The sequence below is a fragment of the Eupeodes corollae genome, chromosome 2 (genome assembly GCF_945859685.1).
Source record: "Eupeodes corollae chromosome 2, idEupCoro1.1, whole genome shotgun sequence".
Taxonomy (NCBI): domain Eukaryota; kingdom Metazoa; phylum Arthropoda; class Insecta; order Diptera; family Syrphidae; genus Eupeodes; species Eupeodes corollae.
Window position 1 is genome coordinate 31042922 of NC_079148.1, and position 24559 is coordinate 31067480.

The 24559-nt window shown below is 32.1% G+C and overlaps 1 protein-coding gene across 1 annotated transcript in view; it reads right to left on the minus strand.

Moving 5' to 3' along the window:
- Positions 1-220: 220 nt before the first annotated feature.
- LOC129948176 (trithorax group protein osa) overlaps positions 221-24559 on the minus strand; it is a 26539-nt gene continuing 2200 nt past the window's right edge. Inside the window, exons 2-3 of the mRNA XM_056059056.1 lie at positions 2146-3303; positions 221-1998 (exon numbers count right to left, since the gene is read on the minus strand). Coding sequence (XP_055915031.1) covers positions 637-1998; positions 2146-3303 — 2520 coding nt within the window. The 3' untranslated portion in view covers positions 221-636. The remainder of the gene's footprint in view (positions 1999-2145; positions 3304-24559) is intronic.

Here is a 24559-nt window from a genome sequence, read left to right on the forward strand (position 1 = left end):
GAGTAAACTGAGGCAATTATAAAGTTACACCTTCTCACTCTAAATTTGGTTTACTTTTAACAAAATATTCTAACTGTAATTAATACAGTACTTCATTTTCATGGAATAACTTCTTAGAAGTTTAATTGAAATTATAAACTTTCAAAACACGATTTGTTATTTTTTTATATAATTTATTGATGACTTAAATAAGTTTCCCATCATTAATAAGAAACCAAAATACATTTAGTACATAATTTAATTACACATAATCAGTACACTATACAAATCAGATGAACTCTAAGACACTGTAACTAATTAATTATTTATTTTATACATTTTTTCAATTCAGCTGTTTGACAGCCAGTTTTGACTGTAAGTCGGTATGGCAAACTGACGACTTTCAAATCATGCTTCGCCAGTGATGAAAAATAAATAACTTTATAAAACAGAAGAAAAAATAAAGAAGTAAATAACTTAAACAACTATTCGTTACTTCATTGGCTGCTCGTTGAAACATAACGATTTAACTAAAAATAAACATAAATAAATTAAAGTGGGCATAATGTTGTATTGATGATGATGTCTCCATCTCAATTTCATTTAAAACAAATTAACTATGGACTTGAGGTGGCGCAGGATTGAATTTAATGAGGTTTATTTGGATTCTTCGGCTGCATCATCTGAAGTCTCACTTGACTCTGGCACGATGGCTTTCGTTGCACTCAAAGTGGAATCCTTTTCTTTGGCGTCCTCGTCCAAATGCACATCAACATCGGAACGGTTTTGCAGACTTTGTGCTGTGGTCCCTTGGTTATTATTGGCTTGAGGCTGTTCTATTGCTGAGAGAATAGATTGCAAGAGCCCTTGGGAGAGAACCTCTTCATGGTTGGTGTCTCCATCGTTGCTGGTTACGGATTCTGATGGATTTGAAGATTGGATTTGGATCTGGTAAGGGGAAACCTGAGAATTTTGTACCGGGAGCGAAACGGATTGAGACTTTTGTGCTGAGATGACATTGAGTCCATCCAAACCAGGAAGGTTCTCCGAGTTGACTTCTTCAGGCAGAGAGGTCACACTGGAGCGTTTCGATTCGTAACCGATGGAGTCAGGACCGCTGCCTGGTGCGGATGGTGGTGGTCCGTAGGAGAGTGCTGGTCTGCCAGCACCTTGTTCGACAAACTGTTGTTGCTGTAGCTGATAATTGGCACCTACAAGATTCGGTCCATGTCCACAATCTTGAGGTTGATTAAATCTGGCTTCATGGGGGAATGGAAGTCCTTGGGTGTGAATAAATTGCTGCTGCCCACCACCGAAAGACGATGATCCGCCGAAGGAACTTCCTTGAAGTTGATGGCTGGGACGGGGTGGTGGCAGATACTGTTGCTGTTGCTGTGGTACTGGAACCGGTAGGGGTGGAGGCAAGTACTGGTTTAATGCATTACCACGTTCTTCTTCTCTATAATTCTGCTGGTATTGATTTTGGCTTCCTCCTCCCTGATGATGGAATTCAATATTTACGTTCTGTTGTGGTGGCAAAAGCTGTTGCTGGGGTGGTCCATATTGGCTGGATGGTTCGGCTATTTCCTTTAGTGGTGGAGGAATATAGGTTGCTGGTTGATTCAGTGGCTTAACCCCAAATTGATCCAAATGCTGTACTGTTGCGCCAATCGATTCGAGGAGTCCCTGTGGTACTGGGGGACGATAGGTTACAGGATTACTTGGTGGTGCTAAAGCGTTATTCAACCAAGGACGTTGGTTGCCACTCTGTGTGCCATAGAGGATGCCAAGATTTGAGCCTTGTGATGAAAAGCTTCCAGCATTACCTTCTGAATGGTGATGGTGATGATGCTGATGGTTGGCATTACCTTGGAAGTTACCACCATTACCACTACCAATTGGGGGTGCTCCATATTCTCCACTGCTTATGGAGTTGTATTTCTGAGCATGTACTGAGTTGGGTGCAAATGAGTCTTGTGGTGCCTTCGAATAGGTATCTTCAAGCGATCCGAGTGCAATCTAAGGGAATAAAAAAATCAATAGGTTTTCTTGAAATATGGCCAGAAATTTGCTCCTCATTTAAATCTTTTGAATGGCAAAACTTTGAAATTAATGAATGTTAAACCATTTGCCGTTATACATTGTAATATTAACACACACACATACCTGTAAATTTTCCGATTCGATTGAATTCAAATGATGTTCTCCCTCTCCACCATGTCCGCCACCTGAATGGAAATCGACTGGTCCCGAAGCCGGAAGGGATTGTGTTGGTGCCGTTTCGAATCCACCCGTTTGCAGGGCAACAGCAACAAGTTGCTCATCTGTTAGCCCACCAAAGTTTTCTCCCCCAATGCTGCTGTATTGAGTGACTGTATTGTGACCTGAACCACTCGACACTGTGCTATAACCTGATTGAGTTTGGATATTGTTATGTTCGACATAGTGACCAAATGGCGCCGGAATTGGTTTCCAGCCGTCACAGGAAGCAGTGTGGAAATGTCCACCAGAGCTCCCTCCATGTCCATGGTTGTTGCCTTGGTTTTCTACCTGAATTTGGACCTGCTTAAGGGGGCCACTACCAGCACCAGCACCACCGCCATGGGAGTGATGACCACCTTGGAAGCCTCCGTTGCCACCACTTCCGCTGGTGACGATAATCGTTGTCTCTGTGGGCTGTCGATTGAAGTTAGGTAGTGGGGGTGGTCCGTAACTGGGCTTTGGTGGGCCGTAGTTGAGATTTGGCTTTCCGATGAACTGACCCGATGGGGGTGGTCCATATGAGGTGTGTGGGCGAGAAATAAAGCCATTGCCGTTGGGCTTAAAAATTCCGGGCTGTACCAATGGCAAGGGTTGAGGCAAGGATGGTGGTCCGTAGCTGGCAGCTGGTCTTGGTGGTCCATAGGTTCCTTGAGGCTTGGGAGGGGGGCCGTAAGTTGAATATGGCTTATTTTGGGGTGGTGGTCCATAAGTCGCAGCTGGGGTATGTTGCAGATGAGGAGGACCATAGAAAGGTTTCGGAACTCCGAAGTAAGACTTTATCTGGTCGTTAAACCCACCATTGAAGTTCTGACCGAAATTGAAATTCAGCTTTGGAGGTCCATATTTCAGTGCCGGTGGACCATATTCCCGGAAGGGAATCTGCTGAGGAACTCCATACTCTCGTTGCGGAACACGAATCTGATGTTGAGGTGGTCCATAGCTCTGAGCCGGTAATCCTCGTGGGGGTGGTCCGTAACTATCTCCAATGCCTCCATTACTCAGTATACCTTGAATCGGTGCAGCTGATGCAATTGCCAAAATGCATGCTATCCGTAGAATCGTCTGCAATAAAATAAAACAAATAATACGGGTTATAAAATACGCTCCGAATACGTGAGAACAAGAAACTTTCATAAAAGGTGAAAATTACTAATATTGCCCATTGAATTGCATAATGTCACGAACGTGTACTTTTCCATATTTTTGAAACATTTTTCTCTTCTCTTACTTTCTGTGTGTGTAATATGAACTTGTGAAAATCAGGCGAACATTTTCCACCTACAACTCCACCGCAATTTACCCGCGAATGAGGTTTCTACAGGAAATGGTGGAATGGATGATGGTTGATGATGCCTGTTAGGCACCATCATAGCATCATACACGTATTACCCTTTCGGTTCTATGGGGCAGAATTTATGTTTCCCAGGTGCTGATCTGGACGGTATTAGTATTCACAATGTGCTACTTCGTTGTGCTTTGCTCTGTGTAAAACTCAAAAGCACACATTAGGTGTTTACGAGTTCGTCACATTTTCTTCTCTTATAACCTAAGTTTTTCTAGCTTTTTTTGTATTTTATTTTGGTTGCATGCTGCAATTCTCGGGTCTGCTGGTGCAAGAAAAAAGAGAGTTCTATGAGCTGTTAGTTGAAATTATGATTTCGCGGGTTCTTATGTGCGAAAAAAAAAAATTTAATATGAAAATTGCACCTTGAAAAAATCGTTTAGGTCGAGGAATCTGCTTTGCACACAAGTCCACATGCATTTTGCGTTCCCTTAAAATAAGAAGAAAAATAAAGGAGCAAGTTAAAAAAGTCCTTTTTTTGTTGTTGCTTTTTCTTGGGCTATTCGGGTGGGATGATGCAATGTAGGACGAAGAAGGGATGTGGTTTTTGATGTTTAAGCTTTTGAATAATACGAGAGGACTGAAGAAGTTCGTTGAACGAACATCCAACCACAAACACTTTATGTTATACGCTCGGACTAAGATTGATCGATGCATTTAATTTGAGAGAAAGAGATGCAGAAGGACCTTAAATGCTTGAAGAGTGCATTATGTGCTGGAGTTTTTATATTTACAGTAAAAAATAGTATGAGAAAAATGAAGACACAGTTTTATGTGTACATTCAAGTGGTACCTTTAGAAATTCTTTGAATAAAAGGTACCTACCTATCTACCTAGTGGTAAAGGTCATGCTTCAAACTTGAGTCACTTAAAAGTTTTATAAAATTCTATACTGAAGGTTAATTTGGAAAAGAAATTTTCATAGCAGTTTTTATTCAGTGTCAAGTCATTTGAGGAGGTTCGAGGATAAACTTCATGGGACTTTCTTGGAATCATCAATCACAATTGTGATGGTAGTGATATTATATTTGATGAAAGAAGCAAGGTATTTTGACTTACAGCATTTAAGGTAAGCGTGGTCATGAAAACAGGATATTTTTAAACAAATTTAACTTCTGGAAAATGACGGCCATTCAATGAAAAACGGCTACTACGGTTTTTAATTATATTTACATATGAAATAAAATGAATAAGCCACATCTTTGCAATTTTCATAATAAATGCAGAATAAAACAATAAAAATATCAATTATTTATTCAAGTTTTCTGTGTTGAAATTGTTGTTTGTTTTTTTTAATGAAATATAAAGGATATGAGATCATAAAAACCCCAGAATTATAAATTCTTTTTATATTAATAGTGTTGGTAATGTATTTTTGATGAAACTCCTTTAATTTCAATTATAAAAATTATTCCTTTTAAGTTTTTGAATTTGTTTTTTAAATTTATGTTGAAATTACAAAAAAGAAACTATATTAATTCAATACTTTTACTCACAACAGTATTAAAATATTAAAATTTGATTTCAATGAAATAATCCTTTAAGTATGATTATTATGTATGAATTTATTGGTAAGTATTTTCTTAGAAATCCTTATTTTCAATAATTTGTTTAAATTTTGGTTGCATTAAGGGTAAAATTAATTGATTAATGAAATTATTTAAATAGAAATATGTGTTTTAATTGAAATTTAATTCTTTTGGAAAATGTAATTAATTGTTTTTGTTTTATTTGTTTCATTGTATGAATGGCTTTTGTTAAAAACGAAAAAGAAGAATGGGGGAAGAAGCTTTACAAACAAAATGTGCGATAAAGGAATATTTTTTTTTGTGTTCGCCATAAAAAAGTTACTTTAATAAACTTTTCATTCAACTCGTATTCATAAAGTTAAATTTTTCCCTGATAATATCTCTGCACTGCGCGATGTTGTTTGTTTTTCTTAAGTACAAATTATTTGCATAAAATTGTCAACCAGCCGCATTATTTTAACATTAAAGCGAAACAAAAATTTAAACAAAAACTATCCTCTATTTGAATAAAGAGTCAGGAAATTTTTAACTTATTTTCATTAACTTCATGAAAATGAAGAAGTTTTACTAAAAATAAAAAAAAATGCCACAAAAAGTCATTAGGTGGTGGTGCAGCTGGTGCCGGCTGGGTGAAAGTTTTGTTTAAATAGTTAAAACCAACCTACGCTCTATCTCTATATACGAATATGAAGGTTTGCTTGGAACAAAGAAAAAAAAATAGCCCGCCTCATAGTTTACAGCAAATCAATTTTAATAGCACTTACACATCATTTAGTTGGATTCAGATGAATATGAATAGTGAGATGGACAAGTAAGTAATTAATTAAACAAAGAACGGAACTCGCTTATTCCCTTGTTTTGTTGCCAAATTTTACGATTACTTCTTGGTAATGAAACCAAGAAGTGTTGTATTTGGAAAAAAGTACAAATTCGGCATTTTAATAATTGTATAATTGTATCTTAGAAAAGTTATGTTTCAGTTAAATGACTCAATATTTTAAATAAACAAAGGTATAACAAAATACTTAAAAAAACATTATTTTTTTTGTTCTTGGAAAAAATTGCTTAAGATCCAGCTGTTTTTTTTTTCTCACAAAAATAAACATGGACGTATTTTAGTTAAAGTTACCAACAATATTTTTCATTTAAAGAAAATTAGTTTGAAAATCTAGTTTTGTTAAATACTCGTAGTTTGTTAGTCAAAAACATATGTTTACCAATTTTAGTAGTAATTCTTAAATTTTTACAATTTGTGGATGAATTAAATTAATTTGATAGATATCAAGAACCGATCATCAATTTTTATCAAATTTGCAAATTTGTGTACTATTTTTTGTAGATTTTATTTTTTTGTATAAAAAAACGAACTGTTGGATTTTTATAAAAAAAAATCTGAATCGAAATCATTATTTTCTGTGAAATAAAAACAGTTTGAAGAAAATTGTTTTTTTTTTTTTTTTTTTAAGGTCTATATTTTTTTGTAAAAAAACTGTCAATTAGATTTTTCTCAAAATTTAATTGAATGTTGACAACAGTTTTGTTAAAAAGATACAAATATTTTAAAGCTTTAAAGCCAATCTTCCAAACTTTTGAAAAGATTTTTGAGTCAAAAATCAATTTTTACCAACTTTTATTATTTTTTTTGTTTAGGTTTTTATTTTTTGTAAATAAACTGTCAATTCGTTTTTTTTTCACAATTTTTCTGAATTTGGAAAACAATATTTCTTATATATTAAAATTCAATGGAAGCCATAATCTCAAATTTTTGAAAAGATATTTGAGTCGAAAATCAATTTTTACCAACTTCTGTTAAATTTTGTATTTAAGTTTTTTATTTTTGTAAAAAAAATGTCAACCCAATTTTTCTCATAATTTTACCGAATGTTAAAAACAATATTTCTTATAAGATAAAATTAGTTTGAAGTCATTCTCTTTAGTTTCTGAGAAGATATTTGATTCGAAATTTAATTTTTACCAACTTTGAGTAATGTTTTTTTTTGAGGTTTTTATTTTTTATAAAAAAAAACTGTAAATTTGATTTTTATAAAAAATTTACCAGATCTTTAAAACATTATTTTTCGTAGCACAACATTTTTTGAAGATGAAAAATAAATGAAAATAAAAATATCCGTTCATTGGATTTTTTCCAAAAATTTAGTTGTTTGGTAGACACACGCACGCACATCTTTCTAAAAATCTTTTATTTCGACTCTAGGGACCTTAAAACGTCGAGAAATGTCAAAATTTCGATTCGACAAATCGGACCCATTACAATAACTTCTCATGGAAAGTTAAAAAGATAAAGTTCGCTAACGTTGGAAAATAATAAGAGTCGAATTTACTATAGTAACAAACGTTAAGTCAAAAAGTCGTCTACAAAATTTTTAAATACTCTTTAATTTGATAAGTTTCTGTTTGTAAAACGAAGACCGCTTAAGTAGTGATCTTAACATATCATTCTAAGGAATATTATAACACCACGTGCGTTGTGTTACTTTTTCCAGGAAATTAAAGAGGTTCTCAGAAGAATCAAATTACAGGCCACTTGCGCACAATGTTCATCCTTTAACCTCGTAACTCAAAGTGAGTCGATTTAAAGATGTAGGTAGTGGTGGTAATGGTGTAGAATTAAACTGAGCTGAAACTGGCCTGGATAAGAGATAAAAGTCTGCTGGTAATAATGGTTAGCAAGAGGTTATCGGAAACAACTTTATTGTTTGAAAGTGGTTGCTGTTAGATTGGTTTTACTTTTGAGGGTTAGGGACGGTCTGATTATAGTCCGTACGTGCAAATGAGTTTGAACATACAAAGGGAACTTCAATCCTTTTTCGAGTAGGTCTGAGTACTTTCTCCTTATCACCAGGATTCCCAGCTGTCTCTTCCTTAGAAAGGTCAGCATCACTTGCTTCCTAAGATAGGGCAACGTCAATCATTTGTTCAGTGAAACTATTTCATTGGTCATATAGCTTCTGAGTAGACTCATGCGTTGCCCTAGAGGCTGCATGTTTCTTCTTCATCAAATATATGAAACCAACATTTCTGAACGGATTGGAGACTGAGGACGGGGGATCGTCTATCGGTGGTAAGAAGTCTGACTCGGGCATGGAAACAAAAACCAAATTATTTAATAAATGGTATTTTGATTTTGAAGACGTTGGACGGCGGAACTTTTAATACATTCCTGTTCAGTTGGTGTTAAGAATTCGGAATAAATCTTTTAAAAGTCCCTGTTTGAGCGCCAATTACGAACGAAATTTCTTAATTTTATAAGAAAACTTTAATAATGTTCTTATACAAATTTTAACAAGTTTATGGCTTATTTGTTGCAGATTATTAAAAAGTGTATTGTTACGTTTTTTTAGAAAACTTGTTTACAATTTATTTTCTTAAATGCATAATAAAAATGAAAACATTTCTGCTCACTATTCCAACCTTGCATTGTAATTTTTTTTTAAATAAGTGAAATCACAATTCAAAAATTTACGAAAATTTGACTTTATGCTTTTGTCATCAGTCGCGATATTCAAAAAGTAGTAGTATTTCCGATGTGAACAAAGATTCAATAAATTTTTCTAAAATGTTTATCAAATGTTAAAATCAATACTTTCTGCAAGACGAAATTAGTTTGAATTGTTAAGTGCTTTTTTTTTTCAAGATATTTAAGTAGAAAATATATATGTTTACTTATTTAAAGTCAGTGCTTGTTGCAGTTTTGTTTTTTTAAGAAGGCTGCCATTTGAATGTTTCTAAAAATTTTGGCAGATACAGAAAACGCAATTTTTCATATTATAAAATTATTCTGAAGACAGTACAATTTTTGTTCATACAACTTTTAAAGTGATAATTTTTATTTTTAGAAATACAAGTAAGAATTTCTATAATATAATACTTATATTGAATGATCAAAAAAAACTATAGTTACTGAAAAATAGTATTATTTTTTACATTTCGCTTAATTTATCTATTTTTGTCTATTTATTTGATTTCACACATGTTATTTTTTTTTAATTTGTATTATATTTCAATTCTTTATCATGTGTTTCTTTGTTAAAACCTATTTTCAGCCCTGTGGCAAAACTGTCAAAAGCTTTTTATTTAACTTTCATTCTGTAAACAACTTTAAACGAGTGTGTCGTAACGTAACCTATCACAAATTGGAATGCCTCCAGTCTCGAAGGTTAACTTTTAAACAACAAATTAAAAAAACCAAAATATACTCTAAGTCCATACCAACCTATCTACACCATAATCATCTCAGATTGTTATTACATTAATTACTTTGTTATTCTTTATAATAGAAAAGTTTATATTGACCTTTGTCATAAACAGTCCCACAAGCTTCAAAGTATCTAAAACAAAATAAAAATACATAAAACCAATATACTTTCCCTTGCGTGTAAAAATATATAAGAAAATAAAAAAAAAAACCTAACCCAGACTGAAAATGTTTTAAAATTTACAAGTCCAAAAGTGTTGTTACATTATTTGACATTGAACCAACGACGACGAAGACCCATGTCTGCATAAAGGAAAAGATGATATAGGTTACTTTACCTATAAATGTATGTTGTGCATGTCCCATAAGTAATATAAAATGAATAGTTAATTATGGTACCCCTATAGTAGAGTAGATATAGATACATGTAGCACAACTCTAGATACACTGCGCCACCAGCATGTAAAGTAATAAATATGTTTGTAGGTAAAAAAGGTATCTTTGGCACGAAGATGATAAATAGAGTTTCACTTTCACCTCTGAGAAGTGCTATATTTTGCAAAAACAGAAACAAAAATGAAAAATAGAAAAATGAAAACATAAATGGTAAATCTTCTTCTTCTCTCATCACCATCACCACCACGAACGAACGCCACCATCACGTTACCGCCACTGCCACCTACACCTTTGCCAACTCCACCAATACGATGGTTTGAGGTTTATTTAATTAAAATTTATGCAAATAATACCGCCCCCCAACTATTTTCTATATTAATATTCCATTCTACTTTCAATTGTCCCCTATACAAAGTTTGTGCGGGGCTTAAGCTTTATGAGTACGATATACACATTAAATTCCAGTTACGCGGTAACGTTATTCCCAAAGTTTCTTATACGAATACAAAATGGGGGATGATGTGGGTTAAAACATTAAAAAGGTACAAGAACGGGAAAGCTGCGATAAGGTTCATATCTCGTTACGGCTTGGTGTATGGATGATCAATGAAAGTAGAGCTACCGTCTATAGAAAGATTGTATTAAGAGTGTGTATTGTGTTGTATTCGAGTTGAATATATGTGAAATTGAAATTATGGCAAAGTTATAATGTGAAATTTAATCCAAGAAATGTTAAATTGTAATTGTTCCCACGGGACTCAAATTGCGTATTTATAAATTAATAATATTATATGTTCACACAAAGTTTTGGTTTTGATTGGTTTTATTGTTGTTTAACCAGAGTGAAATGACGATAAGTGTATAAATGGAATTGAAATTAAGGATGTTTTGTTGTTGGGGGTTTGAGGTCGAAAGGAGTTTGGGGTTGAAAGTGTGTGATTGTATAAATTTGAGTCCATAGATGCAATACACAATTCTTAAATTTCACTTAAGTTGGAAAGAGCAATATTTTTAAAAGGTCACTCTGAGCACTCCTCATAAAACAGTTTTTTTTTCGTAACTGCTTTTAACTACTCTATTAAAAGATTCTATAAAAAATGCAATCTTTTGTGAGTGCAATCTTTAAAAATCAATAAATGTAATACTTTTTGAAATAAAGACTTTAAATTTTTAGACTATTTTCAATAATTTCAGTTCGTTCATGTTGGTGTCTCTAGACCAAAAGTTCAATTAAAAAATAAAGAAACTGAAGGCATAATCTCAGATAAAGCAACTCAACCAAATTTTGATTAACTAGTGCGATTTTCTAGACCTTGTGATAGTAATTTGAATTAAAAATAAGTGCTTATTGAAATAATGTAGAGTGTATTTACGAGTTAATGCTATAATGATATAAAATGTATGCTAAACTTAATACTAAAGGAAATTGATTAGTAGGCGGAGTTATAGAAATTTATCTTTGATAGTAAATTGAATTTAATTAGATTTCAATTCAAGCAAAAATAAATTAATTGGATATTCTGTGCTAGCTGTTCACATCATAATATTAATAATTTTTGGAACAAAACAATGTTTGTAAATATGTAAACATAATCGTATTGTTATGTGATTGAATTACATTTCTTAACTATAATTATAATAATATGGAGTATTTATAGGTGTAGAAAATATGACGCATTTCAAAAAACATAATTTTAATACTTTCTCGGAAAAGCTTCCCACATCAGATATATTTACGTACATACATTTGAATTAAGGCACAATTGAATATCAAGAAACAAGTGATGTGTAGGTTAAACTTTCAAGTGAAATGTTATTTATTAATATTTTTCTGAGAGCTGATTTTGCTCTTTTATTTCAAATCGGTGAAATTTAAAATTTAATGATTCTTGTTTAAAGTATCAAGTAATCTTAAATACTGAGAACATTATAGAAGGAAAATAAGGGCTTTAAGGGATTATTTGAAAGCAGCTAATGGATAAAGGCAAAAATGGAAAAAAAGTAAAATATTAATTTACTTAATTTTTTCGCAATTTACGATTTACATGAATAGGGTGGGATATTATAATGAAGGGGTACAGTGTGACCACAAAGAAAGATAGAAACGGTTTGAAAGGAGATGTCAGTGCACATTGATTTTGATTTTTTGAACATTGCAATAACTTGGAAAGACAGAATTTGGTAAGGCATTCCACATTCGCGTGGTACGGCTAAAGAAAGAATATTTGAGAGTACGGCCGAAGTTGCGCTCAAGAGTATACTGATGAGCATTCCTTAAAGCACGAGTACTACGTTTGAACTATTTAAGGCATTAAACTTTTAAGTATGGGTATAGAAGGGTGAGACAAGAAACCTTGCGACGTTGTTCAAGCGATGTTAATGAACTAACGATGATATTACCCCCAATCAATGTTCAGAACTGTCCGAGAGGCTTAAGACATTTGGAGAAGCATCAGCCAAGGGATGGAATTTATACTTATGCTTTGGACGTTCATACATAAATAAGTCTTTTAGATATAAGCCAGATCACACATTTCATGGATCGTTTTAGGGAACCTAAACACCTAGCGGAATTTTTGGCGACATCGCGTATGTGATCGTTCCAGAGGAAGTGGTTGGTGACAAACATATACCAAAAATATCGAAATGTTTAGTCTCGTTGATCCTAGTGCCATCCATGGATAGCAGTAAAAATATATATATCGCATCGAATTTTCAAAGCAATAAATTCCACTCGTTTTTTATTCCAAATTAAACAATGCTGTTTAGGTCGGAATTTAATGAGCTTATCATATTTTTCGTGAGCCGTGAGTCTAAAAACGAATATAAAAAGCTTAACAAAAACAGCAAAACAAAATATTTGATTAAAAGTTGCAGACAGGAGATCGTTTATAAAAATGATAAAGATTGTTGGAGATAGAACAGAGCTCTGGGGTACACCAGCAATAATGTTATGGACTTCACACTTGAACCTATCCAATAACACTTGTATTGAACAATCCAAAAGCTAATTGCTTATAGAATGAAGGAGGGTCTCATGAAAACCGAAAGTAGATAGGCACTTTCGCTAGAAGATCCTTATGCCAAAGCCTTTAAAATGCTTTTTGATTTGCTCCACTGTTCGTTTAGATAAACCATGAGATCACCAGTGAACCTCTTGCGGCCAAAGCCGTACGATAGGTCATTTAGGAGATTTCGATCTTCGATATTTGTTGAGTTGATAAAAAAACAGCGTTTCCATGACCTAGGAAAGAAGGGATGTAAGTGCGATTGGTAAGTGTTTAGAGGGTGAGACTCGACTTGTTTGGGAATGGCTTGCCAACGCTTAATATTTGATAGCTAGACATTTTATTTTGCAATGAAGCACGCAGAAAGATGGTGCAAAATTTTCGTGAAGCTGATATACGTGTTCGCCGATCGGTGTTAGCAGACGACAAAGTGACTACTACTTTGAAAATGAGTCTCGAGGAAAGTAAATATAAATCTGTCTATAAATCTCGCAACTGCAATTTTTTTGGAACATTACCTCACCATTGGCATAATATCTTTACTTCACGGTTTCAAACAAAAAAAACCAAAAGCAGACTATGCATTGAACTAATTCCTTAAAAGAACTTCTTTTGTTTTTGAAAACTTGTATGTTTTTGAAAAGTTCCATTTTCAAACTTCTATAAGTGGCTAGAGCTAATCCACTAAACTTAAAATATATATCTGCTTGCAAACATATGAAAATAACCTAAAAAGCGCTGTTTATTTACGATTTTCTTACATGATTTTTGGATATTTTGGGTTTCAATATTTAGGTTGAAAACTATGAGGTCATCATCAATAACTCACCCAAAAATCTCAACCATAAGCATTTGATTTCAGGTCTGATGAATAACTATATTGAAATTTGGAAACATTTTGTAATTCAAGCATACAGAATTATACTTTGTCCATTTGTTCATGATTACAAAAATCGATTCTAATTTATTTTGGAATTGGTTAACCCTGCAAAAACAATTTTCTCTAAATACCTTTCAAAGCTTTACCTTTTACGAATATCTATCTTCATTATCTTAAAATTTCCTTTGTACCTATATTCCTCAAATCTTAATGGATTGTTGGTAAATACAAATCTATACCTATACCTACATCTTTTCTTAAAGAAGAATCCTTATTTCTTTAAGGATCCTAAATATCTTCTCTCATTGCAAATATACTTGAAAGCTTTTGTGGTCAAAATATTTCAAGACAAAAAACCTTGTAGATTTCATTTTGCTTTCATATAGTTTTCTTGTTTATCCTCAAAAATTCATTATCATTCAATGAAAAGACTGAAATTCATTAAACCGTGTACATTATTTGATGAATATAAATAAATCACTTCCCAGAGTGAGGAGAGCGTGCGATGTGTTGTTAACCATTTCAAGTCTTTAGGTGGGTACACCAAAAACAACAACAAAAAATGTGATGAATTTATAAATTCCATTTCATTTCCATTTCCATTTTCATTGTCCTAATCTAACTTATTTCTCACCAATCATTCTGAGCGACAAGAAAGTGAGCAAAAAGCAAAAACACCACCGATCAATTAACTTAAACCGCTACCAGGTAAAGGAATACGGACGGTATACCGGGATAAAAATTACAGTAGTATAAAACAAACCACACCGCATCGCATCACCTGAAGGCAAAGTAAAGTAACTCGTGCCTTGAACTGTATATATTCTATAGTGTCGTGTCGGTTTGTAGGTACATACATAGATATATGCGAATGACGTTTGTGGCTGAGATATTTAATTTCGTTCGCTTCGGTCTGGGACTGACGACGACGACGACGATGACGACGCACGGCAACGATGACAATGACTTGCACCTACGGCTACGGCAGCAAGCTTTAGCGACAAGTGATGTCGATGTCGCCGCCCGACCTAGATTCTACGTGTGGGTCTTTCCATTCAAAAGACCTCTCCATCCATCCCTGCCCTCGCCCCCTCCTTTTAACTCTAACATGGCATATCAAAGAGATGAATGTACTTTCGCTTTCGAGTAAAAGTAAATGTAGGCCATTTTTGTAAGGTACATTCCAACAACATGAGTGTATCTACTTCGCAGTATTTTTCACGTTTAAAAAGGGAAAGGGTTTATAACATGAGAGTATACGTACGTACCGTATACATATATCAAGGTAACTACGTGTTTCCTTTTTAATTAAAAAAAAGAAGCTGCATTATTATAAAATCGCAAAAGAAAGTTGGTCCCTTGTTGTTTTCAGAACCCTTCATAAAAAACACGAAAATATGTCTCTACCTTTAACATTTCCCGCCAAAAAAACACGAAAAATATAATCAAGTATAATCAACAGACCAAAAAAAGACATCAATCCAAACTGCATTTTTGTGGAAACGGATGTGAAACAACAACCTGCAGCATTCTGCACTTTGCAGTGCAGTGCATCTTCTTTAAAATTTAAGAAAATTTCCGGCAATCCATTGAAACAGGTTTGTCTTGATTATATCTGAGTATATATTTATATGTTTTTTGGTATTCGCTAATAATTCAGTTTGTTGACCATCTTCACTTTCTTTTGCAGCTTCACGAAAATTTTTGTATTAAAATTCGATCAAAAGATACACAACAACAAACACACACAAAAAAGCAGTCAAAATAACTTTTACTTTCTATATACAAGTATGAGTTGTTGTTGCTGTTGTTTGTAGTGAATGCGGCAGAGTATGGAAGTACACCCGAAATGTTGGATGGACCATCCGGTATAGTGTATAATGTGCTCTATGGTGTTGTTTTACACTGGGAATCAATATTATAGTCACACTTTGCATTTGTTTCTTTTTTGTTCTTCCGTTTTTAAAAAATTCAAGTAATAATGTTGACCTCAATTAAAACAACTTTGTGCAACATTTTGTAAGAATTTTTTGAGTTTTGAGAAAATATTGATATTCTTTCTGTATTTAAAGAAATTTGTAAATACTGTAATAAATTGAACTTTTGAAACAATCCTCAAACAACTTTTTTCACTCGCAAAATGCTGCTGCAACAAATCTTATAAAATATATTTTCATCTTAATTTCACATATCACAATTGCAATAGCAAAAAATGAAGTAAAGGGTATCCCAAAATTAACGCAAGATTTGAATTAAATAGAAAACGCCGTTTTTAGTCTTTTGGTAGTTATATTTTTATAGACTCGTAAAGTACATAGGATAGGGTTATGTATGGAATAACACATTGGACAAATGGCCTCCACGGCTTTGCATGCACATGCGCAGTGCGCACTCTTTTGTTGAAATTTTCCATGACCATTCTGCATAAATGTGGCTGAATTTCGTTGATGCAGCGTTGAATCTTCTCCTTTAATGCACGGGTGGTTGAGGGCTTGTTGACATAGACTTGTGATTTCAAATAACCCCATAAAAAGAAGTCTAATGGTGTTAAATCACACGATCTAGGAGGCCAATTTTGATCACCGAAACGAGAGAGTACACGACCTGGAAATGTGTCATGCAGTAATTGAATTGTTTCACGGGCTGTATGACATGTGGCACCGTCTTGTTAAAACCACATATTGGACTCATCAATATCATCCAATTTTGGCAGAAAGAACTCTGTAATCATGTCGCGATATCGAGCACCAGTAACAGTGACTGCTTGACCAGTATCATTTTCAAAAAAATATGGCCCAATTATGCCTCCAGCCCAAAATCCACACCATACATTCACGCGTTGTGGATGCATTTGTTTTTCGACAATCACATGTGGGTTCTCCGAACCCCAAATGCGGCAATTTTGGCGATTGATAAAGCCATCAAGATGAAAATGTGCTTCATCGCTTAGGATGATTTTGCTCGAAAAAGCTTTCACTATTTTTGAAATATTCTTTAATAATAAAGACACGTTGTTCTATCGTGTAACGCTCCATTTTTAATAACCCTATACTGTTAGCTGTTAAATTGTTTTTCAGGATTGCCAACACTTCACTGCAAAAATGGCGGCAAAATTCAAATCTTGCGTTAATTTTGGGACACCCTTTATATTTTTCCTAGTTTTTATAATGTGTATTGATCTTATAGACTTTTATCATTGATTTCAGAAAAACGGTACCTGTTTTCACCTTAGCCTCGTAAAAACCTAATAATATCATTCTCGACGTCTCAATCTCAGCGTAATAGTTTTTATTGTGAATAATTTAATTTTTAGTCTAGTATCATGTAGTCTAAGTTTTATTTCGTAAATTGTCGACATAGAAAAATATAAATTTGTATCCTATTTTTTTAAACAAATTGTTTTTCAATTAAATAACACAGTTTATGTCTTGGAATACGTAGGCAAAATTCTTATTTCACAAATCATTTTGTCAAAACCGAAAAATGTAAGCCTTTATTGGTTTCATAAAACTGAGTGTCGTTTATGTCACGTATATTTTTTTTGTGAATAGTTCAATTCATAAACACTTCTTGTAAAGGCTTGTCTGGGATAACTTAGGTTTCAATTTATTTTAAGTTTTGGCTCATGTTAAGTGAACTTGACACCACCTTTAATGGAATAATAATCAATACAATTTGTTGAGATCCAAAAAAAACACAAAAATCTTTTTGGCAAGGGTGGGTTTGTGAAAATCTGCCTGTTTTGACCAGGCGAACAAAATGTTATGCACCTCTGAACCCATGAAAATGTTGGCCCATAGATAAAGTTCTTTAATTGATTACTGCCTTATATGGGACGGTAAGAACAGGGATCTATTTCCGCCAATTGTTAAAGCTGCAAGTTCCTCACGTTCACAAGGTCGGGGAGAGCGGTTATGTGAATTTTAATAGAGAGGGAATCAAACTTTCCAACACCTCACAGGAAATGATAATCGAAAATAAAATAAAATAAAATAGGTGCAATGTACAAACTAGAAAATAAAACTACCATTAATTTCAACACACCCAATTTATAATATTCATCACTTTTTAAAATGCTATTTTCTTTTCAACTATTGCAGCGAAAATTAGAGATCAACTTAAAGTTAATGTAAAATGTACCTATATCAACTTTATTTACTTTTTTGAAAATTAAAGTTTTTTTTCATGATCTATTTAACCTACACAAAAAAAAATCTTGAGTTGAACTCAACAGCTCAACAGCATTTTACAATTTAAATAGCATTTGTTATCGTTTCAAACTCCATCCAAAAGGTCTTAGGCCTTTCCGAGTGAGACTTAAACTTGAAAAATTCAGGAATACTAATAAGAATAAAAATCAATTGTAATTTAAAAGCAATACAAATAAATAATTCGTGTGTGCTGAAACTAAAAACACATAAAAAAAAATTGCAAAAAGCTTAATTTTAGTTAAAAGCATGAACATGACATGGGGACAGGGCTAGATTTGACGGATCCGTTTGAAAATGTATATCAACAATCAATGTTTCTTTTTCTGTTAAATCTTAAACCAAAATTAGTGTTTTTAATCAATGTTGTACAATCTATTAAAGATTCGGGAAAATATTGTAAACAAACCAATTTTTTTCAATATTGTGCTAAATTAAATAAATCTTTAAAAAAGTATCAAACATTTTTTAGAATTTTAAAGGCATCAAATTTGTAAATATGATGTTTAATTTTACGTGCTGTGGTCAAATATTTTTTAATAACTAAAATAAGGACAAAAACAGAAGAAGTTTGTTTTTTATTTGCACTTTTATTCCAAAAATCACAGTACTTATTATTTTGACATCTATGGAAGCATTTTTGATAAAACATTTCTGTTAATAAAGATTTCTAAATTTTAAAAACAAAAGAATTATTTAGGCCCCAGCGCTTATTCACAAAATATTTAAATAAATAATTCCAGAAAAAAAAACTTTTTCAAACAACAAATATCTTATCAAGTGAACTGTAGTGTAGTTTCTTATTCGAATCTTAAAGCCACAACCAAAGAGGAAGTTAGGCATTATAAATCATTTAACTACAAGCTTAAAAATATAGTTACAAACTCAAGGAACAAAAAAGTAAACACAAGCCATTTATTGGATGATAACCGACAGCATCAGGCACAGGCATCATCACTCGGCCCCAAGCAACAACGGGGTGAAAAGAAGATACAAAAATTCAAAAATCGAAAGTTGAAAATAATTGATGATGAATTTATGTTTGTGTGTTGTAATATACTACAGCTAAGTATATCCACTTGTTTACAGGTTCGAGGGGCCTTTTGCCTCGATCTTATTGAACATCGAACTGGTTGGGAAGATACCGCACCAACCATAGCGTCGCATAGCGATACATATAACAAAATCCGAAAAAAAGAAATAACACCCAAACTCACGTTTAACGGTCTCTTTAGGATTTCTTGTGATGTGAATTCAGTAAACATACATACATACATAATTCATAACGATGATTCCGAGTTGAGTTCCAATCGAACCTATTGGTAATCTCTCGTAATATGTTTGTATGTGTATTGTGTAGTATAGTAGACGGAACCGGAAACGTTTTATTATCTAATGTTGACTATCTGAAACTGTGAGTTGATTTTCTAAATTGTAATTACGACTATTTGACTATAACACTCATTTCAAATTCAATTTATATAAAATTTGGGTATTTTTCGTTCTCTATTGGTTTATAGTCGATTATGTATATGTATACAAAAGTGTGTACAGAAAAGTCATAAGGGAAAAGCAGTAGCCATAATCAACAACACATCGCTTTATAACGATCATAAATCATTGAGTGATTCTTAATTAATTTAATTTTTGGTTTTCACTTAATTTACACCTTTCGTTTATTTTTTTTTTCTATTTTCTTGATTGGACCTTAAGTGCGGATGGGATTATATATATTTTTAGATTTCTTAGGCTATTTTTTGTTTTGTCTTTTTTTATTTTCTTTTCTTATTTTGTTTGTTTTTTTTTTTTGACAACTTTGAGAAAAACGTGATGGAATCTTTTTGTTGGGTTTTATATCGTTGAGTAATTTAAGTGCTTAGTAATCCCCGGACGAATAACGATGAATGTTACATAATTGAGCGTTCGGGTGAAAATATTGGAGCGTACGTGAGGCGAGCACAATAATTCAAAAAGTAATTAATGGATAGAAGTTTACCTATAGCTATATCTCTTATATAATATATACCATAGAAAAGGTTGGATTTATGGGAAATATTATAGAAATAGTTGGATTTGGTTTAGTTTAGTTAAAGAGACCGTGAAGCACGTTCGCTTACTTTAGCCTTACCCCAATCCCCCTATTAATATTTATGCATATTTATTTTTGGAATAAATACGTAGATATATTTTCTGGAGGAATAATTTTAAGATATGTTTTTTATCTTAAATTAAAAAAAAACCGTTGGAGAAGTTTATGAGTTTTAAGTAACATACGAACTTTTGAAAACGATTTAACATGTGCATCAATTTAAAATTTTTAAAGAATTTAATACCAATTCTGTATTTTAGCTTTACTGCTAAAATCAATAAAAATAATTGATTTTGTTTCCAAAAAATAGATTTTAGAAAACTAAAGTATTGGTTAAGGTTATTACAATTTTGTACTTGAAAATTTTGACATTTATCCATGTTTCAGGCTTCATAGAACCTAAATAAATCGTGTTTTGAAAGATGTCTCTTCTAGATGTCAACTTTTGTCTTCAAGAACTAGTAAATTTAAAGACTTAAACTTAATTTTGCTTTAAAGATAATAATCTCGAGATGCAGTACGGAATTTGTGCCACATAAAATTTAAAAATAAAATTAACATTTATTTGATTTCAAATGACATAAAATAAAAACTTTATCGAATTTAATTAAATTGTATTCTATGTAATAAGTAATAAAAAAAAAATTAGTAACAATTTTCAATAAATCCAAACAAAAAAATATTTTAGCTCGAATATTTTAAGAACAACACATTTGTCTATCTTTAGAATATCTTGAGAACATTTAGACTGATTTTGTACTAAATAAACAAAAAGAAAATAGGTATCGCAACATTTCGTCGGGAACAAGGACCTAGTGACTTTCAACTCTCAACCATTCCTGTGTGCTATTAATTTTCTCAGGGATTCAGGGTACCTAAAGTTTTTAGCCAGATCCAAACGGCTAATTTGAGAAAGTACTTTTTATGACAAGAATTGGTCTTGGAGAAATTATCAATTCCTCTTAAGAGGCAAAGTTAGGGATCGAACCCAAGACCTCTGACAACACAGTCAAAGACAGTAACCATCACGCTACGGGTATTACAATTGCACTACTTAGGTCTATATTTTTGACTTCTTTGCATTCATGACTTTTACAATATTATTTTTTTTACAAATTAAAAACCTATAACAATAAAATCTATGAAGCTTCAAATATATCAACAGAAAATGACTTAAACTTAATCGACTGCATGTTTTTAAAAGTTCTTTAATAATTTGGATAAAATTTGAATTTTGAAATGATTCTGTTCCAATTTTAGGTTTTTTATTAAATTCTATTTAAAACTCAAATATAAGTAATCCAAACTTTTGTGGGAACAAAAATGTTTATTTTTTAAAATCGTTTACAAAAAATGTATTCTTGTTGAGTTTTATTTCAGTAAGCAGAAGCTTAGCATCGAAATTCTTATCACAATAAAAACTATCCTGAAAGCTCAATAAAAAACGAATGGTGAACACAAGGTTTTCAAAAGCCCCGACGTATCTTTCATACCAATAGGAGTACAATAGTTTAACCTTTCATCAAATTATTTTGACAGAACTCCCACAGTATAAGATTTATTGTTTTCATTTAGTTTTAAGGCTTCCCATACAAATGACCATCATATAGACCTGCTTGAGGTTAATTAATTTAAATTAGCTTAGTTGCATAGCATACTACATTCATACATATTATAAAATTATCCTTATGAGAACCCTCCTAATTTTATCCATTTGTATGCCTATACATAAATACATCCTCATTTATTTGTATGTACCTATGTATGTAAAGTTTATAAAGTCCTGCTGACGCATATCAGTTAAAACCATAACTTGACTACTACGACCCTACTCTCCACAAAAAAAAGGGATGTGGGCATTTCCTCAACAATAATCATAAAACAAGCAAAATTAAAACAATACTGACTTGAAATTAAATTAAATAAAAATCCAGTCATCAAACTTTGGGGTAGAGGGTGGGTTAAGCAAAAGAATTATAATAACAATTATTGTCTGTGTGCTATACTTATACATAAAGATATAAGGATACAAAAAGTCAAACTTTCATCGTTGCTCCCCCATTTTTTCTAAGATTCATTAATGTAATCCTTGGGTAAATCCTTATCAAACGGGGATTAGTACGTGTAAAAACGGGAAGTAACTTCCTCCGACACATTTTCAACACGTTCATTCATCAAGAGCTTTCACTTATTTTTAAACTTTTCGATTTTTTGGGTGTGTAATGTTTGTTTTTTTTTTTTATTTTGCCTTCTTGTTCATGTGTATTGTTTTCTTTTTTCTTATTGTATACTTTGTTTACTTTGCATGAAAAGTTTTTCCAGACTGATAGGAAGCAAAGGGATGAAAAATTAAATTCTATTAAATCGTTTGCTTCCGTTTTTAACCTCATTCTTTTAAGGGTAGAATTATACACTGAAAAAGGAAATCAAATTGCATCGAGAGAGACTAAAAGGGGTGATTTTAAAAAGCTACATTTTAACAAACGACATCGGTTTAAATTGAAAAGTTGGGAATACTTTCAATCTGTTAATATTTTTCAAAGCTAGGAAGATTCAAATTGATGTTAAATGTTGAATATTTAAGTACTGTCATAAAAAATCGAATTTAGTATCCAAAATGTAGGTGGTAATGTTTTTTCTCTGAGTGTATATTGTTTTCACTTTCCTCTTCTTTGGCTTTTTTTTTGTTGCAATTCTGTGCTAAAAAGACTCTGACTTAAGTGCTAGTTCCTAAATTGAAAAACTCAATTGAAAAAAAAAAAACAATTTAAAATAACCCCTTTAAAAAAATGCAATCAAAACGAAGGAAAAGGAAGCAAAATGACTAATTAGCAATGAGTGTTTTAAAATACAGCAAATACTAGCTATAGAAAAAAATCAAAAGAAATGAAAAATGTCTTTTCAAATTTTTAAGAAAATGAAAAGCGCACAAAAAATACATCATTAAATGCCACTAATTGCTTAATGGAAAAGTGTTTTCATTTTAAAATAGAAAAAACCACATAAATATATTTCGAAGCAAGGTCAAATTTTAAATTGTTTTTGTGTTGGTCAAGTTTAATCGCTAAAAGCACGATTTGAAGTCATGAGCCAATTTCTGCTAGAAGAACACAAGGACTTAACTACTGCATGTTTAAGGCTCTTGTATGTTAAATGTAGCTTATGGAGCCACTTTAAATAATAATAAAATAATTTGCCAAGAATTATTTTTATTTAATTAGGGCGACATTTAACAGTCCAAGATTGTTTAAGATTGAAAATTCCTTAGTTGTTGTAGACTTATCGGAACCAAAAACTTATAAAATTATAACAGCACGAAGAGCTGTGCCATATTGGAAAAAAGTGGATTTGATCTTTCGTATGGAATAACAAAAAAAATTATCAAACGACCTTGAGCTTGAGGTTTTTTCTTTGTTACAATACATATGACCTCAATAGTTCTCACTGATTTTTGTTACCTAAGCCTTCGATCTAATTTTGTTTAATCTTCTTAAATAAATACAAAAGTTGAACAATAAATGCCAAATCCTCCTTAAGAAGGTAAATGAATGATAACATGACGGAAACCAAAGACAAATTAAGCCTGTTTTGTTTGAAGATTCTATTCTAATGCAAATTTAAGACATAAGTCATCATTATCCACTAACCTTATACCTTCCTCGTGTTAAATTCACCATAAAATCTTGTTAGGGAATTCTTTTAATTGTTTTGTCAAAAAATTGAATGAAAATTAAATGTTTTTTGTTCAGACATAAATTATGGGAAAAAATGTGAAGACCATGCAAAAGACAAAACAAATTGTTGGTGTTTACAATGTGAAACATGCGAATAATTGTATTTAACGAAATGATCAAATGAATTTTATATGCCATCAAAAGCCAATGAAAAGGTAATTCTATTAAATAAAATTTAAAACAATATAATAAATCAATTAATTTAGCATATAAATGAGAAAATAAAAAAGAAGTTTATTATGTCACATTAACAATAAAATGCTTAATGCATAACAAATAGAACCTATAAAAGCTTTCATAATGACGGATATCACGTAAGTCTGATGGTGGTTTTTAATTATGTAAGAATGATGAAGATGAGAATTAAAATATAACATTAATAAAATGTTAAGAAATGTGGTATTTTAATTTGAATAGAAATTGCTCTAAAATAACACAGAGAAATGAGTTAGCTTCATAGTGATTAAAAAGAATTGTTCAAAGTCAATTTTAAGTCTGGGAAATAAATGTGAATTTTTTACAGTAAAAGAAGAAATAATCGTGTAAAATAAGGCTTTCAATTCAAGAGTTTTCATTTTAAATGGCTATTAGGGCAACTTCTATTTATAAACTGTCATATTTTGCCTTTTACAAGTAAAAACTACGCCATTAAAAAAGGAGGGCAGAGCATCGTAATTGTCAAAATTTACTACAAGAATGATTAATATTTTACAGTCATCGTTTGTAGTTTTACCCGAAAAGTGTCATGATCGTGAGATAAGATGATAAGATTTACCCTCTGAGATCTTATGATTTAACAATTTTAGACTTCCTTCTTTTGGCCACGTTAAGTGAAGCTTTATGTTAATGCTTTAAAATCGATGAAAGATGGAATTTTTGAAGTTTGAAAAATTCATCATGGAAATTTTCAGAAAAA